This window comes from Centrocercus urophasianus, unplaced genomic scaffold (assembly GCF_019232065.1).
Source record: "Centrocercus urophasianus isolate 14NV4802_14NV808 unplaced genomic scaffold, USGS_Curo_1.0 seq_24, whole genome shotgun sequence".
In the NCBI taxonomy this organism is placed as follows: Eukaryota; Metazoa; Chordata; class Aves; order Galliformes; family Phasianidae; genus Centrocercus; species Centrocercus urophasianus.
The window spans coordinates 6814621-6839797 of record NW_024884800.1 but is presented as its reverse complement, the minus strand read 5'-3'; the positions used below and the strand labels follow the sequence as shown (position 1 = coordinate 6839797).

The 25177-nt window shown below is 33.7% G+C and overlaps 1 protein-coding gene across 2 annotated transcripts in view; it reads left to right on the top strand.

Moving 5' to 3' along the window:
• The window catches only part of PCDH11X (protocadherin 11 X-linked), a 390107-nt gene that overhangs the window by 20743 nt on the left and 344187 nt on the right, over positions 1 to 25177 (top strand). The window contains exon 4 of one of the 2 annotated variants that reach the window (XM_042825460.1): positions 5168 to 6108. The exons of the other annotated variant lie outside the window; for it this stretch is intronic. Within the exon in view, the coding sequence (XP_042681394.1) occupies positions 5168 to 5173 (6 nt within the window). The 3' untranslated portion in view covers positions 5174 to 6108. Of the gene's footprint in view, positions 1 to 5167; positions 6109 to 25177 lie in introns of those variants that run through there. 2 annotated transcript variants of the gene reach the window in all.

Below are 25177 nucleotides of genomic sequence, written 5' to 3'. Positions count from 1 at the left end.
TTTTTCCTTATGGTGAGGTGGGTGGTGCTGTTTTCAGCATCTCAGTAGGCCTGATCTAAGTGATTTTTCAGTTGAGTTCAGGGACTCCAGTATACCTCCTCCAAGCCAAAAAGATTCTTCCACTGTCTGCTCAAAAGCAGACTTTGTAACGCACTAATTCTACTAAAAAAGAAGGTAAGCTCATGACACTCCAGATTTTTATAAACTTAGTTCTTCCATCAGAAGGGACGTTTAAAGTAGAATGGACTTCTTCTACAGAAGTCTTTCGGGAAAAAATCTTTTAACTATACCTGAAAAGTCATTCACAGGGGTTTCCTGTCGTTGAGAGAAGAATAGAACTGTTTTTTTGTTTGTTTATTTTCATATACTCATTACCTGATATAACTGTACCAGAAATTGTATTAGTATGGTGCGTAAAAGGTTAATTTTTTCATACAGAAGAGTGACCACATTATTGGAGAAATTGCAACTCCTCTCTGACACTGGCCCTTTCCACTGCTTGGAAAACAACATTTGCCTTTAACCGTTACTTAATTTCATTTTATTTAAATAAGAAATAAAATATTAATGCATTTATTTACAGAAGTTGGGCAAGAGAAGCCATTTGAGTTTAATCCTTTGTGTTGGATTGTAATTACAGCATTGTGTTTTATGATAAGCAAAACAAACTATATTTCTTTAATCTCAGTATTTTTTGTAAAAACGAGTCTTACTCATAACCTGTTTTTTTGTATAATTGTAGTCTGTGTAGTTTTATCTTCTGTGAAGGTACACTCAGGACAGACTGACTTAGAGTTGTCACACTTAGCCAGTAAAGAGATGAAACAAAAGAAACTCTACTCAGTCTTTCAGATGTCATGTTGCCCTCAATTCACCAACCTTATAGACAGGTGGGATCTTTGTGGTTAGTGATACCTTTATGTTGTGCACTCTGAACTTTCAGAAAATGCAGGACAGCAAGGAGAAGTGAGATAATTGCAGTTAAAAAGGCAAATGTGCTAGTTTGAGAAATGAAAATAAGAAATGAAAATAAGAAAATAGTGTGAAAAACATTATTCTACTGCAGTCATTACTGTAATACTTCCCTATTACAAGCCAAAATCTCTCTGAAGGAGAAAACTAAAGATTATGCTTGCTGTGAGTTTATTTATTTTCATTTTCAATTAGTTATTGATATTAACAGGCCTCACATCTCAATAGCTCTTAGCTTTGTCTATGCAAGACATTTGAATTACTGATTTAAAGATAAAAAGTTACGGGATTTTTTGAAGCTTTAAATCAGAATGATATCAATTGTCTTTAAAAAAAATAATCTTACGTTAAATTTGTAGAAGCGATGTACAAAATGACGAAGTCATTGTAACAGTTGTACTCAAAAAAATTGCAAACGAGAATCACAGGGTTGGAAGGGACCACAAGAATCATGAATCTCCAACCCCCCTGCCACATGCAGGGCCACCAACCTCCTCATTTAATACTAGACCAGGCTGCCTAGGGCCCCATCCAATCTGGCCTTGAAAACCTTCAGGGACGGACCATCCACAACCTCTCTGGGCAGCCTGTTCCAGTACCTCACCACTCTCTCTGGAAACAATTTCCCCATGACATCCAGAATGTAAAGAATTTTCTACTAAAAAGCCCAAAGAATGTCTATGTGGGCTATGTGGGCTAATAAATACTGGAGTAGCAAAGCTCAGAGTTTTGTGGGAAAGGAATCAGGAGCAACTGAGGACACATTGGATTGTTGACTGCGGGAAGCTGAAGAGGGAAACGTGTGGTGCTAATATAATGCAAACAAGGAGAGACAGTAAGCTTCTCTGATTCTTATGTGTGGGGAAGGGTAATAGAAAGAGATATTAATATTATTTTGAAGTCACATGTTAGGTGCTAATACTAGTGAGAGTAAACTGGTACCTTCAGAATAGCATGCTTTCCTTTGGGATGCTGTAGATAGATGTATTAAGGAGGTTCTATCATATGCTAAACTGTGAAGGGGCTTCTTGTTCATTATATGTTTTTTTTTGTTTTTTTTTTTTTAAAGTAAGGTATATAAAATCAAGGTAACTTTCATTGTCTTCAGAAGAATGTATTTTTTTGGAGAGAAACATATACACATTTACAGCTTGTCTGTCCACAAGCTTTGTAAAAATTCAATTGCTTTTGACATTCACCTTAGTGAGAGAAGGCTGTATGAAATATATACTTTCAAAATTCTTTTTTTCATTTACATTGGAAAGTTGAAAAGGATGTTTTTGTTTTTTTCAATGCATTATTCATATAATATGTAACACAAATTTTAAAATCTGGAATCTTTGCTCAGGTGTTTCAAACAACATTCAGACAATTCAAATGCCTGTCGAGGGATCAACATATTTAATCAAAACATTCATAATTATAGTATACAATGTTACCTCTGGCAGCTGGGTTCTGAGAAACTACTGCTGCAAAGATTGATTAAAACTTCACATCTCCTCCTCCTTGTCTCTTTCTTTCAGTTAATACTGCTTGCGACATTCGTTCATTTGAAAAAACCGTACTGCACACTATAGGAACAGTGTAAATATCCTAAAATAAACAGCTGTTGACTAAGGAAGGGTACCATTAACTTTTTTATTATCACTTTTTCTGGCCTTTTGTTAGTGAAAAAGTATGACTGCATGAAAGCAGCGATGGCAGGACTTGGTTTAGTTTCAGTTCACTTCTTCAGCTGGTACAGCTGGAATATGTAGTCATTCTCTGAACTGTTTGAATATATATATATATAAACATACTGTTTGAATGACAAATGTATAATCATGCTCTGTTTCTGTGCTTGGTGGTGGTTATGCCTGCTTTGCAGTGGACTCCCATCCATATGTTAACATTTCCACTGTTAGTACACTATGCCATCTTCAGAAAAAAATGGTGGGAATGAACAGGTATGAAGATTGATTTTCTCATGTTTACTACTGTAAAGCTTCATTAATTCATTTATTTGCAAGAATTCTATCATGTGTGAATGTACCTGTGTGTATGAATGGAGATTTCAAATAACAATGTGATCTGAACTGTGAACTTGTTTGTTGGAAAGTAATCAGAGATAGACATTAATTTTATATTAGAAAGTAGACCTTGTTTATGGTGCGTTGCCTTTTTGGGGGCTACTTTCTTACTACCAACTGCTTACGCAGGCTTACAGTTATGGTACATATGGTTTTCTGTTTCTGATTTGAAATGTGAAATGCCATTACTGTTTTTCACTCAGTATGAGAGCAGTGTGCTTAGAATGCAAATTAAAAGAATATTGCACTTTCCTGAAACAAAAAGCTCTGAAAACTCATGTGATATGCAGATCTTTAGATGCATGATTTAGGTAATTTGGGGTAATAAGTGAGAGTAGTGAGTTTAATCCAGTATCCTGTAATTATCAATAGGCTTCTGATGTGTGAAAGGGTGTATAGGTAATGCTGTGTTTTGCATTGACAAATACAGAGTAAATTACACTCAAGAAACTCTAAATGTCAGACAAATAGCTGTTGATATAACCCTTCCCAAAAGCTGTCTCAGAAGTGATTACTACAACTGACTATTCTTGTTATTTTCTCTTAATTTTCTAGCTGGTAATTTAGCTGGTAATTCTGGTATGATTCTGTGTATGAATATTTCAGTAAGAACTGAAATTTGTATCTGGAGAAAAAGATGTTACTGAAGGATAAGTGAAATTTGCAGACTCTTATGTTAGTGAGCAGTTAATTAGATATGTAGTACTACTAAAGCAAAACCGGTCAAGGAAATGTTTTTCCTCTATGGAATTCTTTGTGGAAGGAAAAGTCAATTTTTATTTCATAGTTGTGTTCTTTACTGAAAAAACATGGGGAAGGAAGTCTGGAATTGATACTCTGCACTTTGTGGTAGAAAACAAATACCAAGCACAAGTTAAAAAAATAAAAAAACAAAAAATAAATTCACTTGTCTTTTAGGAAAAAAACGAGAACGATTTTAAATGTGGCTTTTAAGTAGAATCATAAAATCACCAAATTACCAAGGTTGGAAAAGACCTCTGAAATAACCCAGTCCACCTGTCTACCTACTACAGTATTTCCCCACTAAAGCATGTCCCTCAGTATAGCATCTCCATTTTTCTTGAGCAGTAAAAAGTGCTTTGGAGAAAATAAAGGTTGTTTTTTTGTTTGTTTGTTTGTTTTGTTTTTGTTTTGTTTTTGTTCTTGTTTTTTGTTATTTATCCCAGTAAAACCTATTTGACTGAGTTTGTCCTGAAGTTGGTAGGCAATGTTCCAGCATTACCATTTGGTGATTGTTTTTCAGGCTACAATGATTCTCAATTCTCTATCCAATAGCAGCTTGTTTTGGGATAGTAGCAGTATAAATACATATGATTTTCCCCAAACACGAAGCATGTTTCACCTTCATGCGTGGTGAAGCTGAAATGTTTACTCCTTTCTTCTCAATTCCTTTTTTTTTTCTCTTTTTGGCTACCAACCATTGTCAACAATGAAATCTGATTTATCTTTAGTTTAATTTTCACACTTATTTCTTTTCCTATTTTCTCACAGAAGGTATTACACTCAATGATCTTCAGTTGATAGCAATTTCCTGACCAGTGAGTGGCTTGTGTCTTGGTGACTGCTATTGATAGTGGGTTTTTTTCCTTGAAATAATTGATCTGGATGGCTTTATTTCAGTGAATTTTCAAGACTCTAACTCTGTTGATAATAAGTACAACTTCAGGAAGCAAAATCACTTCAAAATATTTTATGCTCTTAGGAACTATGCTCTTGAATGAAGTCTACTGAAGCCCTGTAGAATGTATTTTAGGTAGTGTGGTAGTTTTCTGATAGCTGTATGCTTGATACAGCACTAGGAGTTTTGAGCTGATAAAGAAAAAAATATTAAAAGCCTAGAATAACATACATAGAAGCCATTTTTGTGTCTCCCATTTTAACACTTCTGTTGTGTGTGTATGTAGATGTGTGCAGGTCTTTCTGTGTATATAGGGCCCTGCAAACACCCACACTCACCAAAGGTGGTCATTTACATAGAAATGCAGTAGTTTGGTACTTCTCAAACTATGTGGTTGACATGGTTGAAAGTTGGAAGCAAACTTTACAATATATGGGGAAAATTATGTAGGAAAGGGCTTTTCTCATGCTGTTTCTCTGTTTGCCAGCTCTGAACGCCATCGCATCTGATGTTATATACTGAAGTCGTACGTGTACACAATGATGTTAAGCCAGCAAACATGAAAACAAGGAAATAGCACGAGAAAGCCCTTTGTCCTCTCTCTGATTGCCGAAGAAATTTATCGTCTGATCTCCAGAGGGGTTTGGAAGTGATGATGAACTGTTCAAGCTGCCCTACTGAAAGGTATCAAGGGCAAGAATTTTTTAAAATGAAAAGACAACGAAATTTTAGTACGTTGTGCTACAGTGTTCTATAATGTAGTTTTGCTAAGAAAAATGATGTGACCCATCATTCATCGCAGTTGGCGATTATGATAAATCTATCGTTTTCTAATTTTGCTTGTAACCAACTTCTTGTCCCAGATTTTTTCCTTATTTATTTTAGTTGCACAAGTAGAAGTTTTGATTATGTAACTATAATAAAAGGGAGCAATAAATTTTATTCATACACTGAAAGGAGAATGTAAAGTTCTTTATACTCCCTGCATTAAAAAGAAAAAAAATTATTGTCACAATATAGCATTGTTATATGTATTAAGAATCAAGTGTTATTTATATCTATTCCATAATATTTTTAATGATAATATTGTTGCTGTGGTTCATAAATGGAATTGATCAAATCACTGCTTTCTCATTTCATAGGCACAATATTAGTTGTGAACAATGAATACTTTCTAACCCACAAAATTTTGTAATAAATGATCACATTTTAAATAACTCAAAAATATTCACTTCTTAAAACAGAATCTAATTTGCATTTTGCTTGCTGAAATCTAGATAACACATAACAGGTGCTATACACCTAATCTTTTGAAATACTTTCTTTTTTAATTATTTTTTTAAATCACAGATCCAGTGTCTTGCTTTTCACTGTGATAAAATAGGAAATGATAAATATTTGTTGGAACCTAGAATTTTTTGCACTGTAACCTAGCACATAGGGGAAAACATGGCCTTCTGTTTTTGTTTCTCTCCAAATTATTATTATTATTACCTTTCTTATTTTAATTTCAATTTGTTTATGTAATGTTTTTTTAATTTAGTATGACTCATTTAACAAATGCAGTTTGAGTATCATTGCTTGGTTTGCAGCCTGGTTGTAAGTTTCTGTGTATTTTAGGGAATAACACTTAATATGTATCATCTATAATATTAGCATTTCACATGCAATAGAAAATCTCTTAGGAAGCAAAGGAGTATAAAGAACCCTGTTTTCTGCACTTATGTGAAGACATGTAATATTAGTTTGCTAGAATAAAATGAATAACACTTCTAACTCGGATGTATACCGTATATATACTTAAAGAGAAAGTTATTAATGATTGATCAATTAGACTACAACATGACATTCTTACACCTTCCTGTATGTTTGATGTAAAGATATTTATAGGCTTGTACTTAATATTCACGTTGCCTCAGTTCTTAGACTGCAGAATGTCTACCGTAACTGTTGCCTATAGTATTCTCCACATTGCTATCTGGCTCTTTCAAAATTGTGTATTTGGCTATTTGATCTGTAAAATAAATTCTATTAATAATGAAGTACGTATTGTAATTTAGCATATTGTATTGCATAATTATAGATATGACTGTTACAGGAAAAATTTCCTTCCTATACTGAGATGATTTTCTTGGAAAGATGTTTATGTATCTGTAAGACAGTTTCGCTGTTCCTATTTACCGTACCATACCCTTGCAGCATTTATGATTCAAATTAAACTACACATTCGGTGGTTAGACATATAGTAATGATATTTATTGATTCAATGCCACAACTTAGCCAGTTGCTTTGGTTTTATATTCCATTCCAGACATAGTAAAAAGGTTATTCAAGAAGTATTGTTTAGCATAACTAAAGATGGGTACTGCCTATTGCTATTACAGTTGTTTGCTTAGGTGCCTCATAGTTGGGTGATGGGAAGCATGCAAGGATATTTGTTAAGAGTAATTAACTTCTGGCCTAGTAGAGTTGTTCAAGAAAGTAGGATTTCACAGACTTATTTACTATGTTTTGTTTTTTCATTGAATCTTTGGATTTCTGTTCTTACAGCAGTTAGGTTTGATTTCCTTGATGAGAAACCTTGTACATGTAAAATTCATGTTTGGTTAGGAGGAAAAGCACCAAATAATAGGAATGCTTATCTTGAGATTTTTTTTTCTTTTAATTGATGAATACTGAGCTGAGGTACTGTACTTGGTTCATCTACATGCTAGAGGGCTGCATGCTCTCTACAAGTGCCTACTTTTTACAATGAGTATGAAAAGAACCTTTGATAACTTGTGCTTGCAGTTTCTTGAGATGAATGTTGATTGTTTGTGAGAAAAATATTTCTCAGGAGACTTCTGTTTCTTTTTCTTTTAGCCAAGCTGAAGATCTGTCATTTTCCTGGTATTTCATTGGTCATATCGTTCTATTCTAGAAGAATCTAGTCTGATTTTTAACCTTAGAAGAGTCACACGTATGAAATAGAGGCTCATCAATTGGTTGGATTATTGGTTTAAATCGATAATCCCTCTTCTAGTTCTCTTGTGAGCTAGGTCAGCCAAAAATGGTAACTCTTCAAATGCACTACTGGAAAAACCAGCAACCTCTTAAGTAATTCGGTTTCATATGTTCTTCTTTGCCATTTTTGTTTTCTTATATCTAAATATCACTTTTTAGAAGAGTGGTTTTATAGGCCTAAGACTTGTCAGAGAGCTTATTTCCTTCTGATGATTAAGTGCATTCATGAAAGTCTCATGAAAGCCTGATGTGTACTTACCAAATGTATATGTGCTGAATATTAATGTCTACACTTTTAAAAAAGGTAATGGATAAGTGGAGATCAGTCAAAAAATTCCATATTTAGGTTTTTTGATGAATATTAGAATCGTGAATCAAAGCCAGGCCCACTTCAGTGTTGAATATAATTTCTTTCTTGTGCTTTCACCTAAGCAAATGATTTTTCTGACTGCATGGAAGTGAGGGAAAATGAAGAGCACGAATTACTGACTTGTCAAAATGCTGCTTTCAAAATCGAAAATTCATTATATTTTTCTTGGAAATAGCAGTCACACTTTCTATGTTATTTTCTTGTGATTTAGACCATAATTATTGCTACTCACTACGATCTCAGTAAACTTATTTAGAGATTTGTGCTTTTGATTGGTGCACATCATTGTCCTTGTCACCAGTGCAGAAAGATCTGTGCCTATAGAAGTTCTAGAGTTTGTTTTTGGTTATTTACAGTGCAGTGTCTGGCTTAGCATAAAGAACAGTTCTTTATCTGTTGGTAGTTTTACAGTGTGCATTAGTTGCTTCACATCTTTCAGATCTGCAGTGCCAGCAGCCAAAGATGGCTCTCATATTTGCCATTTTGCATCCCATGTCATACTGTCAATGCCTGGATTTCATATGAATATGTGTCTACCAAAGCTCAGTACCACTTGATCTCAAACAATCTAATGTCAAATGAGACTCTTTGAAGAAAAACTATGGCACACAATCTACAGTTTGTATGAAAGCTGCCTGTCATATCAAAAAGTACATTGGACTTTGGAGGATATCTCTATATCCTTCTGAATCTCATTGAATACTGCTAAATGGCAGTAGGGTACTGTCAAAAATGAAACAGTTTGTGATGTAAACAGAATTATTTTTTTAACATAAACTGTAAAGCAGTTTGGTTTTGTTGTTGTTGTTACAGATTTTTAGTGATTTCCTCTTTTATCATAGTGTGAATATTTATGGCATAGCCTGATGTTAAGTATTATTTGTAAAATCTTTTTAACAAGACTTTTTGAGCATATATTTTTGATTTCATATTGAATTATCAAGCACTGTTTCTTTTATGTCTTAATCATCTATTTCTAAAATAAATTTTGTTTAAAGCTTATATTTATATATCTTTCGAAGAAGCACTGTTTTTAAACACACCTTCGATCTTTTTTGGCAGTGCATGCACTGTCAATTCTATATATATACCAGTGTTTTTTTTACAGTGGTTGGAGTCTATAATTATTAAACTAAATTTACCACACAGATTACTGGCAAGCATATTCCTTACCAGTACATACATTTTGTCTTCATTTTCTTCAACTACATGTGCTTTAAGCAGGACTTTCCAAGAACTGCACATCCTCTAAGAATGTTTACATATATGTGTGAGTGTTTATATAGTGTTTATAGAGAGATATATAGTACGTCTTTACATATATATGTCTGTGTATGTATGTATTCTCTGTGCATGTGTATGTAAAGAGAGCATGAGGATGAATGAATACACATATATCTTATGTTCAGTTAACGCAGTTTACAGGCAATATATTACATTAAAAAAACTGTAGCTATATGCCTGTCCCAGTACACAATATATCCTGCTATGAAAGATAGTCAAGCACTAGGATTTCACTTACACATTATTTTGAAGTTGGTCTTCCCTTTGAGAGTGTACTGTGTTCTAACTGTATTAGAAAATGACTCTTGTTTAACTTGGAGGTTATGATACAAGATGTTAAATACAGTTTTCAGTTTCTGTTCTCTTTCTTCAAGTATTTCACTCATTCCAGTACTAAGGTTACTGGAATGTGTTGTGGAAAATCTCTCTTGCTATTCTGAATTAATACATTTTTCTGTTGTATAGGCTCTCTTAAATCTTGCCACTGAAAATATCATGAAAATGATGCTTCTGTATTTTCTCCAATGTAAAAATCTGCCTCTGCAGATTTAATGAAGATTTAATGTAAATCGAGTTCAGTTATTTAAATTAATATAGATGGATATAAAGTAATTGTGTTACCATGAATTTTCCAGGAGTATTTCTGACTTCAACAACCTTTTAAACAACCTTTATTCATTTGTATTTATTATTTATTTATTTTTAAATTGAAGTTGTTCATTAAAGCTCAGTCAACTTATTTCCAATAAAAGCTAAATGATGATTATCACAGATTGGAGGTTTGATTTCCCATTACTGAAGAGCACCTCAGAGTTATCAACTGAATTCCAGTCTTTTTTATGTTTTTCATCTTTTTCTCCTATGAGAAGTTCTTGGTTGTCAGACGGATGAACTTACCTTGGCTTATGTACTAGGCTGTGATGTTGTCTGTCTTTGTTAATGATCTGATCACCAGAGTTTGACGTGAAACTTGAATCTAACATCTTTCTTCAAAAATATTTCTTCCTTTTTAGTGTCTGGCAGTTCAAAAATTCCCCTTTTATCTGGGTGCATAAATCACAAATAAGTTTCAGGCATGTAGACAAGTTCACTCTGAAACTCTCAACAAGCGTACTTTTCTTAGATCCTTACCTAAATCATTGATAGGCGGATCCATCGTTGCTTCCTCCTTTCTTTCTCTCCAACCTTCTCCCAGCGAAACAAGGACAGATGGCGCTAGAGTGCACCTATATTTCAGATAAGCAAATGAGCAACAAACAGGCGTACTTCACACTTCGAACTTTTAAAGTACTTGAATGACTAGAAGATGCATTTTCCTGAATATTTCTACTACTTGGACATACTTTATGGGGAAAAAAAGCAATTCAGGGAAAGAAAATCTTATTCTCACCAAATAGCAAGGATCACAAATTCTAACTGTGGAACATTGCCTTCTAACTTGTATGCGAAGACTGGGATTTGTGTTCACACATGATTCTAACGTTTGGTTTGTGTCAGGCTTACCACGTGATTGGAAAGTAAGACATCTTAATTGTATTACATGACAAATTTTTATTGATATTTAGGAATGTTTTTCCCACCCTTGGAAAATTAACGTATTTCAAACTGAAAGTGAAAAAGTGATACAACTTAGACTTAAATGTTATATAGTACAGATTTCACTGTTATTTTAACTGGATGAAATTATTTAATTGTTAATGATAGTACAGAAGAAATTGTTGTATGACTTACCTTTCTTCCATTTTAAACTTACCTGCGTTATAGTTAATATGTAGAATAAATATATGAAAGAAATAGACTGTAATAATAATACTGACCCTTGCAACTGTCTTCTGTCTTTTTTACATTTCACTTCTCTAAATGTATTTTTTAAAAGTAAAAACATATTCTTAACCAGTTGTATGAATGTAGAAGTATACATATTTAGAACGTATACTATAAAAGCGTAAGCGTTTTCTATCTTCTGTTTCAAAAGCATCTGTTTCAGGGATTCAACAGATACAATATATCAGTGGATCAAACTGAAGCTGTGAAAATGTTTTTCAATCTAGAATAAGTATATTTGTAAACAAATCTTCAAGAAAAGAGAAAAATATTGGGTTATGTTCTCAAGCTTAGCAGAAAGGAGGTAATGACTTCTACAGCCTGCTGAGATTTTGATTGCTATTGATTTCAAAGTTAGAATCCTGAACCACTGCAATTTAAAGGAGAAATCTCTTTCCCAACTCATGCTATACTCAAAACTCAGAAAGAGCTGCAGCTGAGAGTTGCTGCTGCTTGTAAAGGTATGTCTGAGACTGTTATTATCAGCAGTAATCGACATTGCTGTATTTACTGTCTTACAGTTCGTGCAGAGTCAGCTAGATCTATAATATTTTTAGAATTGAGTGGGAACAATGGTTTTATGAGAAATCCTACGGGAAAACTCTACTTTCCTCCCTCAAAATACATTAGGCTAATCTTCCAAATACAAATATCTAATACTTTTCAGAGGTATGTCCCATAAGACACAGTGAAGTAAGATAAATAGTTTCTGTGAGTTTTATTCCTCACAGAAAATATTTACGCTATTAACTCCTATTTTACACATTATAGAGCTATAGAAGCTTGTATACAGACACACAAAAGCAAGTACAAAATTACCTTTCTGGTAATTTTGCATGTCCAATTTATATGTCATAAAGTTTTCTAAGATATTTCTTGCTCAAATATTGACTGGTCGGCTCTGGACCTCATACAGTCTATCCTTGACTAATAGTAAGGGTGGAGATTCCTGAACCTTTCTGAAACACTGGTTCCTATTTGACTACTTCTCATGGCAAAAAAATGTTTCCTTATCTTAATTGGAATTTCTCTTGCTGTGTTTAAGTTCTATTGAAAAAGCATGCAGCTATTTTAGAGATAGATACGAAGTACTTGAGTACCTGTGAAACTTTTTCAGGGCCACTGGAGACAATCCATCAAAGTCTGTTTTGAACATGAGAAGTCATTAAAGCTGATCACAATCATTCGTTTTCTTTGAATTATATCTCTATTTTTTCCTTTGACAAACATGTGTGTTGTATCCCAGAAACTGTACATGCTCAACTGTACTTTGAGTCTTCTGCTGTGAAACTGAGAGCTTGCTCTCCCTGGTTTCATGGTTGAAAATGTCGTAGTAGGATAAGATTAAAATTTCACTTCAGCTCTAATGAAGCCCTCACATGTTCAGGTGACCTTTCTTTCTTAATTCCTTCCAGTCTCAAATGCTTCTTTCTGAATGAGAAAACAAAACGACTTCACGTCAAGAAGAAGCAGAATAAGTTGGTTCCTTACAATCTGACTTTTGTCAGTAGCTCTACCATTCTCTTCACTTTTGGATCTTGAGCCATCTTCAACTTTCTCATAGTGCTTCACCAAACTTGTCTTCCATCTTTTTCATCTTCATGTCTTTCTCATGCAGTGCATGTTGTATTATGTTACCACTCTTCGTATTATGATGACACATTTTGTCATTACCCAGTAGTGGTAATATAGTCTTTATTAATATGTACACACACAAATTTTATATTAATGCAGTAAATTCTATTTGTGCAAATTTGGCTCCTTGCCATTGTTTTCAAGGAAGTACTTTTTCCTGTTCATCCTATTTCTGAGATTCTACTTCCTCGGGAAGCAGTATTTAGTATCAAAGACTCAAATACTATGACTCTTGTGGAGTTTTACCTCATATTGGAACTTAGCATAGCATAAAATTATCCCAAAAGAACGTAGCATCCCATTTTACAAAAATACATACTTCAAATGTGTAGGTTTTTCCACTAACATGATTGTTTTATTTGTATTATCATTTACTGATAATACAAATTTTCTTTAATACAAATTTTTTTAATACAAATTTTCCATTTTCTGACATCCAAAGGGATGATATTTTCTCTTTTGGGCTTTGAATTTCATGAATTTTTCAACTACATATTTGCTTCAGGTAAAAGGACAAAAATATAAAACTAAGAACAGCTGCCACAACCCTAAGTCTCTTCCAGAATTCTCTAAAAGTAATATATTTCTATGTCAGTTCAAATTCTTAGTGTTTCTGTACCATCAAGTACATGTAGATGTTTTAGTAGAACTTTAGTAGAATCTCATCTGTTTTTATGGATAAATGCCGAATAAATTCAATTTACTTATATTTGAAATATATCTATTCATATGCATTTTCAGAGTACAGTCCAGTGAAACATTTTTTGCTTCCTTGTGTCACTCACCGACTTTTATGTTTAATTTATAAAAATATTGAAAGTTTTTACTTGAATTCCATCTTGTTCTACTAATGTGAACATTGGTAAATTGACATAACATCATTTCTTTGCTCATAAAAAAGTGGATCAAACCTTTTCAGAAACTTATCATGAAAGTTGAATGTTAAAAGCAGATAGACTAGTGCATTCAATTTAAAAAACAATTGGAAAACGAAAACTTAATTGGAGGGAGAAATGTTCTTTTGATATGTTCTGTACATGAGACACACAATGGTGCAATTACATGCTCTCAATCAGTTACCAAGAATGATTTATTAGTTACAGTATTTTGGCTTTGGAAAGCTAAACATGGATAAGACAGCACGTGCTCAGTTGTGTAAGGGTTCCAACATCTGTCCTGAAAATCCTCTTACAGAAAGTCCTTCTGGAATTAGTAAATGACAATGTGAATTCTGAAATGGATATGAAAGAAAAAATGAGTGTTTGAGGGAACTGGAAGGAAATATTTCATTATGTCATTGCCCCCTTTTAACACATTAGCTGCTTGAACTGTTTGTTTTTATGATTCCAGATGGTAACAAGATGCATACAGAAGAATAAAATGAAATAGAACAAATCAAATGCTTGGCTGCTATTCAAGAGCAGCTAAGGCTAAGCTTTATTAAATTCACATGAGGGTATGATAACTGTGGAATTTCACAGAGTGAACTGTAGTAATCTTAGTTGTGAAGAACATCATTCTTCTTGAGATAGATGAGAGAATGTAAAATTTTACCATTAAAATGAGCACTTTTGAAGTTTTATTTTCCGAGAACGTTTACTACTTGTGTGAAATGCACCACAAGCAATAGCAACATATACAATCTATTTTTACATATTGAATTTTCTAAGAATTTGTTCATTCTCAGCAACAAATAAGAGAATTCTGCAGAGAAAGTTAACGTGCTTCACTCTGTCATAAAAAGCCACAGGGATAAGCATATTTATATTAAAAAGGGAAAAATATTGGATTTTAAAATTATTTTAGACATATTAGGAAAGGAAAAAGTACAAAGCTGACTACAGAAAATTTTTTTTTTCTTTTTTTCTTTTTTTTTTTTTTTTAATTCTGGTTTTAAATTCTCCTTACATTTCCTTGGCTAGTTAGTCCAGCATGGTTACAGTGCAGTATGTTCTGTACTAGATGAAAGGATGATCATAGCATGGGTGGAAATGAATGGAGAAATCTACACATCACTTCGTAGCATCTGAGATCCTCAGAGGAATTTTTCTACAGTGGACAGCCAGCTTGATTTAGTGGGTTTTTTCTCAGTCAAATAATGATACTGAGCTTGCCTCAATATTGTCTTAGTTTCTAGCTGTATATTTATAAGGCATTTACTCTCTGTTATAAACTAATGTTTAATTTATTGTTTTCCCCCTTTAACAACGTAGAAAATAAGCCAGTAGTCAACAGTGTACTATGGATATCCAAAAGTATATATGTAAAGAGATTAGTGTCACAGCCGAAGCTTAGTTACTTAAGTACAAATTTCAAAATACAAAAGTGCAAAAAACCAAACAAGTCCAAATGTGTCAACTGTTTGTCTTCTGGTAAGCCCTTTGAAAATGAAGTAAAAGACACAGTCTGGGTGATGATAAATTGAAAGTATTCACCAAAGCTACAAATGCATAGCTTACTTGAGGTCTGCCTTGACTTACTGATGAAAATAATAGTCTTATCATCTGTATAAAAAATAATGGCCAGAAAAAAATCTGTCCTGTCATAACAGATAGATAGCCTTTTCTCCTTGTGAAGCTGGCCCAAATAAAAACTCTTGGATTTAATCAGAACTGTTTTTTTTCTCTTCCTGTGTCAATCAAACCCTTCCTCTTGATAATCAGAACAAAATAGGGTTGAGAACACAAAGTCTGCTTTTGCCTTATTAAGATGAAAAGATTCTGCCAGGGTTTGATAACATTTGAGATGCAGAGGCTGTTACAAGAACATAATGAATATCAAATATATCTGCAAGAAAGACTTTTTGTCTAGATAAAATCCTGATGAAAAATGTCATTTATTCTTTATTTTCCATCAGACAGGTTTAAAGCCTGCAAATCAAGAATGTAAATCTTTATTTAATGAAAGTATTTAGTTTAGTATTATGTGTGCTGAAATGTGAGCCTTCAATTCAGTCAGTTCTCATCTCATCCAATAAATCAAAATTAGAAGATGTTCTTCTATATTCAAATACAGAATATTCTATTAATAAATCTGAATTTACCAATAGATGTCTGAATCTTATGGGTAAATCTTTACAAGCCTTTATTCCTAAGGAATGCTGTAATATTTGGTCTAGTTTCAGTATAAATATTTATTCTGTATATTGTTTCCAGAGGAAAAAGGATCTTAGAAGTCATTTATAATTTATGCACCTCCATGGTATTAAGTTCCATGGGAGGAGAAATCAGATTGGATGTAATGCACCAAAAGTTGTCGTATTTCATATAATAGTTCAAGGCCATCCTTATTTTATTTGAAGATAGAAGACAAGGGTTATTAGCTTTTTGATAAGTGTTTAATTATTCTCTGTTTATTTCTGCTTTTATCTAGCAGTACAATACGTCTGATACTTCATTAAGGGTGTTATTCCAGACTGGGTGTGGGAAGCTGAAACAGTATGTTCCACTACTGGTCAAAGAAAGTACTGCGTGGTGGGAATTTGCAAGTAAACGTATTGTAATCTTCCATGGGGATTGTGGAAGATTGTCTTGTGCTGTTTCCATTCCATGATTTGTATGTGGTTTTAGGCTTTGTATGGATTTTCTTTTTGTAATTGTTTTTGCCTTGGCCATATTGTGGCTGGAGATTGAAAGAAAACAAACAAAAAAAGGTCAGAGAAGCTTGATAGTAATTTGATTTTTAAAAGGAAGAGACCAGTTGATCCAGCTTAAATGTTTACAGCTGGATCAACCAATAACCTCTGAATTAAAGTGGCAAGTGCAAACTGCAGAACCATACAGGGAAGCAGTACACAGGCTGTAAGTGAGAAGAATATAGTTAGAAGGAAAGGTGAATAAATAGGGCATATTGTGACAGTTTTTTGAGAAGGTATCTTAAAACAGATGGACAACAATTTAAGTAAATGCCTAACAGAGATAATAAAATAAAATTGAATTTCAGTGCTAATGATGTTTTTGAGGATGAGTGGAGTTCTCTTGTATGAGTTCTAGTTTGCAAAATTATAAAGATGGGAAAGCCTTTACAGAGCAGTATGCAAAGGGAATAGATCATACTCAGATCTTGATAAGACTTCACCAAAGCAATGGACATAGTGATGTCCTTAGCCTTATACAAGTGAATGTTCTGAATCTTTCTGTGGGAAAAATATGATAAGGTATGAGGTAATGTTTTCTATTTCTTTTTACTGTCTTTGAGTTGCTTAATTCTGTTCTGCAAATAAGAACAGATTGACTGACACGCTGGATCAGAAAATAGGTTGTATCATGCCTAGGTACTGGATTTCAGTGAGCTGAGGCACAAGCTTAAGAAAGGGAGAATAAGAATAGAATAAGTAGAGCTTGGAGCTGTATCATTCACTTAGTATTACATAATGGTTGGTGGTGAAGAAATACATCAGAATTTCATTGTGATTTCTTCCAAGTGGTAGTACTTTTTCTTCTGAATGGCTCTAGAGGTAACAGAAATACGTCTATGAAGGATTTCGGTTTGAAGTGAAGGAAGAGAGACACACCTAGAAAATCACCCACTGCAGCTGTGTCATACCTAGAAAAAGCTGAAATGAGTCACTCTCGGTAACACTTTTCTCCATATATTGTAGGAGGAAATTGTATGAGCACTTCATTTTCAGATAGCTAAAGAGGGGTAGGATGATTTCTGAAATCTAACACAAAAATGATTTTAAAATGTAGGAATCAAAAAGCTGAGTATTTTTAGGAGCTATGACTTTTGGTGCTTAGGGGCATACATACTGACTCTGGTAGAAACAGCAGAAGCAATCAATAGTGGATAATCAATGCAAAAAGAAGTTTCTAATGTGAACAGAAGTATTTTACTCAGAAATTTTAATTTCCATTTAATGTAATTGTAGGCTGATTATTCCACTATTACTGTATGTTTTTTTAGAAGTTGTTTATAATATTGCTAAAATTTACTACATATATGTGAACAGAAATTAAATTATACAATAATTTTGCTCATACTTAAATAACAAATATTTTGTATGCTAGATTATAACACTGATATTTGTTAATTTTCAAATATTTTGTGTTCATTACTCTACTTTTGTATGCTTATTTCCATCAGTCTGGTTCACTTTCTCTGTTTTTTTGCCATAAGCTGATATAAGTCACAGTATTTTCATTATGTTTGTTATTTAAGCGTTTAATTTGTCAGGATATTTACAAATCAAAAGCAAAGAAGAAGGATTTTGGAGAACACGTATTTAGTAGATCAGCACACACCTCCATACTGCCATCAGATAGTCTGCAATGGATCCCAGTCCATTCCAGTAATCCAAAAAACATGTCTTAGTAGAAAGCAAGACCTGTTGTGCTCAGCTTGCGTTGATAGTGTAATCACTTACTTGATTGCAAAGTTCACAGGTGTCAACATGCATGTTTTTGTTTCTTTTGATGGCATTTAACCTTTGCAAAAATGTCATTCACTCTGATTTCTGACAGTCATCACTATGAAATTCAGTCAATGAATCATTGGGCAGTTTTGTGAGTTTCTCTGGCAACACATCATTACAAGATAAAGTTCATGTCACATTGCAAGAGTGAAGTCAGTCAGAGTCTTTTTGAGGGTTTTTTTTTTCCCCATACTGCTTTTAGTAACTTGCAGCAGAACATTCTGGGGAAAGTTCAGCTTGTTTTCAGGAAATGTTAGGTGTTCTACTGTGTAAATACTACTATCTAAGTCTAAAAGATGTTTATAGCTGTAAAGAGTTCACATTACTTTTAGACAATGCCACCAAGACTGCTTTTGGAAAAACTGGACTAAGAATAATAATTCACTGGTATAATAAGTGTGAGATAAGACATAATTTAGATCAAATTCTGTATCCTATTTCCTTCTCCCACCAACCTTTGGAAACTGCAGCAAATATAAACTTTATGTGAAAGTGTAGGACTAGAAGCTGGAAATAGAGTAATAGGAAATAGAGTAATAGGAAGACACAGAGTAAACGCTGTGAAGAGGAAGGATTTTATCATAATTACTTTATTTAAATTCTAGAAAGTCCTAAAACATCACAAGAACCTTTGAAGCGAAATGAACTTATTATTTTACACAGCTTTTGGTAAAGTCCAGGAATTTTGATGTGTGTTAAGCAGTTTTTTATTTTGTCACTCGTTTGGAAGAGGTACTGTTCAGGGTGAAAGAAACCTCATGATGTGGGGAAACTGAAATTAATCTCCACTGTAATACAATTCTGCCTTTTATCAAAAAAGTCTTAATATTCTTTTACTGTTTCCAGAGATATACATCCCAAAGCTCAGAAGCTGCCATCCCATGTCACGTTAATTAACACTTTTATTGTGATGTCCACAAGGATTTCAAAGTCTAATTAGCATCTGACAGCTGAATGATCTTTTCAGCATAAGTATGGCTCCCATCGTGTAAGCATTTACATGTGCTGCAGTGCCATGATAAAGCTGCTGATACACTGTGGTGTATTTTCAGACTGGAGAGTTTTCTTGGACCTTTACATGTGTGATATAAGAAACAGAAAAAAAAGTAAAACTGTGTTGTAACCTGGTTTCTGTTAAGGTAATTAAAAGTAAAAAATGAACTTCCATTACTGTTCATTATATGTTAATTTTGATTTCATCAAGGCCATATCTTACGTTGATTTTAATGGAAAATCAATAAGCACCATTTTTACTTGATGCTCCATCTCTTTAGCTTTCTTTTTGTTGGTAGAAATAACTTAGTTTTATTCATACAATAAAAGTCAAGAAAATATATATAATAATGAAAAAGTAAAATGATACTCCTTACAATACCATGCATTGTATTGCATTATATGTGTTCATAACTTTACACAGTAAAAAGAAAACTATAAGGGCATGAAACTTCAAGAGAAAGAGAGCTTTGAAATAAGAGCAAACGTTACCAGAGCATAAGGTGTCTTCCCAACCTTTAAAAGTGTGGTGCAGTCTCATGCAATTTTCTTCATTCTTCATTCAGGCAATCTGTGGCTCTTTAGCACTAAATGAGGCAATTGGGTTCTCACTTTATAAAGTGAGTTGAAATGTAATAAAAAATCTTTTTAAAAATATGGGTTAATTTTCAATATTTGCATTTTTCTTTCGTTAACTATGGATGCGGATTCTTTGACATGTATATGAGTAACTACATGGATATTTCTACCCCTGCTCCCTTCTGGTGGTTTTTTTTTTTTTTTTTTTTTTTTTTCCCATATGCTTTGAAATTGGTTTGATAATCTCTGCTACTCTTTTCTTCCATCCTATTTTGCAGTATTAATATGAGCTACATATTTTTATGGGTTAAAAGTTTAGAATCATCTGTCCTTCACAACACTTTCATGTTATATTTTATTTCTTTGTTCAGTGATGAAAGATTGCTATTACTTGATAGGAAAGGACTTATTTGGAGTTTTATATGAAACAAAGCATCTTTGCGTGATCTCAAATACCAAATAACAAATGGCAGGTGTACGAAACTAGTAGTGAAACTATTTTAATAAGTGAATTATTAAAGTTCAGGATCTAGGGTCATGATCTGCATTTAGGTCATATCTGCGTTCAGAGACTCAAAGCACTGTCACTTGATTATCATAGGGAATGAGTATTCATACTTTACAGTGAATTAGAGGAAACTACACTTGCTTAGTAGATGGAACTGCTGAGTGTCACAGGTAGAGTATGAGATCATTCCTATTCTTCAGAAAATTGCTCTCCTGTACGTGCTTAAGACAGGCTTTTGAAAGCTGTGCAGGCTAATAATTCTGCTTTCACTAAAGAAGCATAACCATCTGGGGTAGCAGTGTAAGGTCAAAGCACAGAGCTTCACAAAATTCTATCTGTCCATTTTCCTTTCAGGTTATCATTAACAAAGTAGGGCAATATGAAGCAGGGAGGTTAACTGTGAATGCAGGTGTCATTGAAATGGCGAGAATTACATATGACTCCATTACTGTCAGTCTTTCATCTAATATCACATTGATTTAATTTTAAAGTAATTACTTCTTCTTCAGTGTTCTCTGCAGTTTAGAGATCCATCCTTTTAGCCATGTGCCGATCTGGTGTGGAGTACACTGAGAATTACATGTATCATTTATGACATTGTATCAAATCAGAGGATTCTATATGTGTCTGTATAAAGCAGCATTACATTAACTTAGACATAAAATTAAACTCTAATTCTGAAATTGGAAGCAGAAATTACTTCAGTTTCGAGTAATCAGAGAGATTGTCTGTGTATTTATCCCACTGGTTGTTTAGAAACACCTCTGGTAAAATAAGTAAGAATAATTGGGATTTAAGCTTTCAAGAATAGAGAACAGAAAAGCCTTCTGTTTATGTATTTACTGCTACTTACATTTATTTACTGGATATCTTTTTTAGTACCAGACTAAACTGGATGAAACTAGGATTAAGCAAGACGTCTCTAGCTTGATAGGAGAGTGAGATGATGGACCTTGCTATTTGAAGAGGGAAGGAATTGTCAGCATAGAAATGACTATCTGCTTTTTTTCATAATGGAGAAATTACTAAGAAGTAGTAGAAGGAGGAAAAAAATGACTTCCATTTTGGTAGTGCAAGTTACAATGTATGCAGATTTGAAAGGTACAGACAGATGATCAGTGTGATGCTAAATTCTGCTGGTCACCCTCACCAACTGTCTTTCTAATGGGCATTTGGTGGTAAATTTTAAACTTACCTAAAAAGAAACGTTATTCTAACAAACAAAAATAACAGGGGTTCATTCAGGGTATTGCCTATTATTTTATATACCGAAAAATGTGGGAACAAGATTTAGATAATTTGGATGATAGAGATGTTAAATGTAAGATGAGATTTCTCGATCTGTTTATGAAGAGAACTTGTGCACTTCATTGCTGAAGAATGCACCCTGTCCTACGTCTCTTTACATTTTGCAATCTTAAATCTAAGGACATGCCAGAATCAGACAGTAATTAAAAAGAAACTAGAAATGACTAATCAGTTTATCTGTAATGTGCTAAATAAACCAATAGAGTGGTGTTCATTTGTGGAACTATTTGTTCAACCCTAACACCAGTTACTTTCTCATGAATGATCTCTAGCAGAAAGGCTAAGTCATGGCTTGAAATGGTGATTGAGCACCTGAGAGCAATGCAGGGTCAATCCAGGGGAGCTCAGGTGCATGCAGTGCACCTGAGTGACCAAAAGGGGTGGATCTTGGCTCCACCATTGAAGGGTTGGCAGTGGAGGCAAGGGAGTCTTTCTGGAGATCTCTGTGTGCCTGAGGCCTATTGAAGGTAAGCAGCTTCTTTCTTTTATTTCTGTGTCTTTAGCTGTTGCATTTGAGCAAATCCTTACTTGCTGTAGCCTAGGACTTTGCTACTCTGCTGTCATTGCTGTGGTTTCTATTGTGTAAAGATCACCAAACTGTTCACAGAAGAGCCTAGACGTATATATATATATATATATATATGTATTTTAAATCAGTGTATTTCCCTGCAGTCTGTTAAAGTACAGTCAAATGTTTTCCTAGTTCAGATATCTTAACAACTCACCATTTGGAAACCTGGTGTTATTTTGACTACATCTAGAGCACTCTGAGGCTTAATAGCCTTCAGTCTCCCTTAGCTGTATTATGTATCAAGGATACTTCAAAAGGCACTGCAGGCCTTTTGAAGATGATTTTACAATAATTCCTCTTGTTAAGTTAGCTAGTTTTATATAATGGAGGACTTGTTACCCATTTTATCTATTATTTAAATGAACTGCATCATTTAAGAAAGAGCGTCCTTAGGTGTCCAACAGAAAGATTTTAAGTTGAAGGAAGCTTTGTTAATTATCACTTGACAGTTGGGTTTAGAAAAAAAAAAGTAGTGTTGAAATCTACTTTATCATATTTGTGCTTATTAATGAATTCTGCTAATAACTGTATGATCTTTAAAAGTTTTTGTTAAATGCATCCTGAAATTCTTCCCAGCTAAGTGGAGTATATGAAGTTTGAAGTTTTTCTGTTACAGTGCTTTCTTTATGTTTTGCTTCTCATAAATTTGTAATCCCCCGTTTCCAAATTATGCCTGTCTGCATCTAAATGCATAGTAAGAACTTGAGATTCCTGAAGTCTATATTATTACATTCACCTGGCTTGAACTAGAAAGGGCTTATTTAAAACTGTTAGGCTAACGTTCAAATAAATCCCAATAAAGGATTTACGCACTGAGCGTATGAAACTGTTTCTATGCCCTTCAAAACAGACATCTAGAAACCAAATCAAAGACCTCCTCTTCAGTATTAAATGATGCTTGCTTGAATTAACTTATTTATAGAAGCTGTCCTGAGGTAGGACTGCAGTAAAAGACCATATTACTTTCACCACAGTGGAAGGTGGATGAGGTCAACCATATGCTGAGGCATATTTCTGGCCTGGTCTAATTTCACTCGGAATTAAGTGACAGGGTATTGTTTTCTTAGTTTGGTGGGTTTTTTTGTTGTTGTTTTGCTATGCTAGTTTTTTTTTCCTTAGAACTGCAAGTTCTCATGCACACTAACTGCACAAAAGCAAGCTTTATCAGTGAAACCATATGAAATGTATACCTTAATTTCCCAGTTTCTCCAAATTAGGAAGATGTCAGGAAAATGATGTTGCAAATAGCTTGGCTTGGCGTCATTGGACAATGTGAGATTCCAATCGCACAGATATTTTCTGAAATTTTTAAGCTTTACTGAACTCCATACTTTTAATCCTTTAGTGGTTAATTATGTTTTTCTCTCAGTTTCCTTAAAAGGATCAAATGTATAATTTCTTGCTGTCTGGCTGGAAGCTGCTCAACTCTTATTCTCCTAACTGTCCTTCATATTCACAGTAAGGATTTAGCATAGCCTAGTTCTTTATTTATTTATTTATTTATTTTTATTTTTTGAGCCAAAACAGTGCCATGAGGAGTAAATCCAATCCAATACTTTATAGATTATCCAGACAATAAAGTAGCTTGAGTTTAGTAAAAATGGTAAAACTGGTGTCCTTAAATGCTCAAAATGAAGAAGTTAATATGCATATGTAGATATTGGTATGCCTTGGTTATTCATTCATTCTGCTGTAACAAAAGTAATTCAAAAGAAATTGAAATGCTGATTTGACAATATGTGGACATTAAAAACCATTTTCCACCTGTGAAACTGTAGACAATGGTGTATAAATACAAATGTAGTAACTTAGTATGTAAAATATCATTGAAGTGTAAAGCAATTGAATATCATACTTATTTCTAGTTTGGGAACAATGATCAAGGAACTGTAAAAGGTGTGCGCTATAAAACATTCCTTTGATGTAGGCAGAAGTTCCTTTGTTGAACAGACTGGAAAAAGTCATCAGACAAAGGAAGTATGGGTTTTAATTTTATGGCTTAAAGAACTGCAATAAATTCATTAAAAGAAGCAGCGGAATTTTGAGATATGCTAATCTTCAATAACAAATGTTTTAAAACCTGTTGACTGTGTTAAATGTAAGTTCAATTTTTTTTCCCCACAGATGTTGAAGCTTGCTATTTATTGAAATCTGCCGTTATTTAGAATGAAATGACAACCAAAAAAAGATGGGATCTGAGTATCTTTCCCATTTTCCTATATGTACTAGAAATTCCTGTGAAACAGAAATACAAAATTTGGCCATTTGAAAGGTTCCAGATAAAAGTCTGAATCTTCATTAAGACAAGTCTATCTTAGATTTCCAGACTTATTTGCACTCACTGTCAGATATTATCTGTCAAATTTTCATAATTAAGATAAATCTAAGAAGTTCAATCTCAGCTGAGTGATGTTCTCCAGGTTCTGGTTTTATGTACCTGCTTATAAAATAAAGATGATGAATGGATACTGTCCACATCTTTATAATAAGTACACGGCGGCTGAATAGATTAATCTTCATCTTTGCTTTTATTTCATGAAGTTCATCCACTCCTGTTCTGATAACTTTGATAGTATCTATGCAATAGCATTTTAAGGCTTTATAATTCACAAAAACTGCAGCTGTACACAACCTTAATTATAAGTAGGGGGAAAAAAGTTTTTCTTTGTGCTTTTCTGTACAAGTAGTCACACAGAATCAAGTACCCCAAGCCATACTTAAGGTATATAAAGTAAGTGCAAGAGCACGCCATATAATTGATGACATTTAGAATAGGCAGTGTGGTTGTGGCACTTCCTAAAGACATTTGACAGAATGTAGTTGTTAGATCCACTTGCATGATGGTTACCTCATTTTTTTTTTTTCTCTGCATTGAGCAGAATGCAGGGAATGCACAATTTGAATGATGTACTGAAACAATCCACCAGCATAAATTAACACAGCTGAACAGTTATTTTAATTCAGAGTGAGTAGCAGTGTAGCGACATTACATGGTGATTTACAGAATCA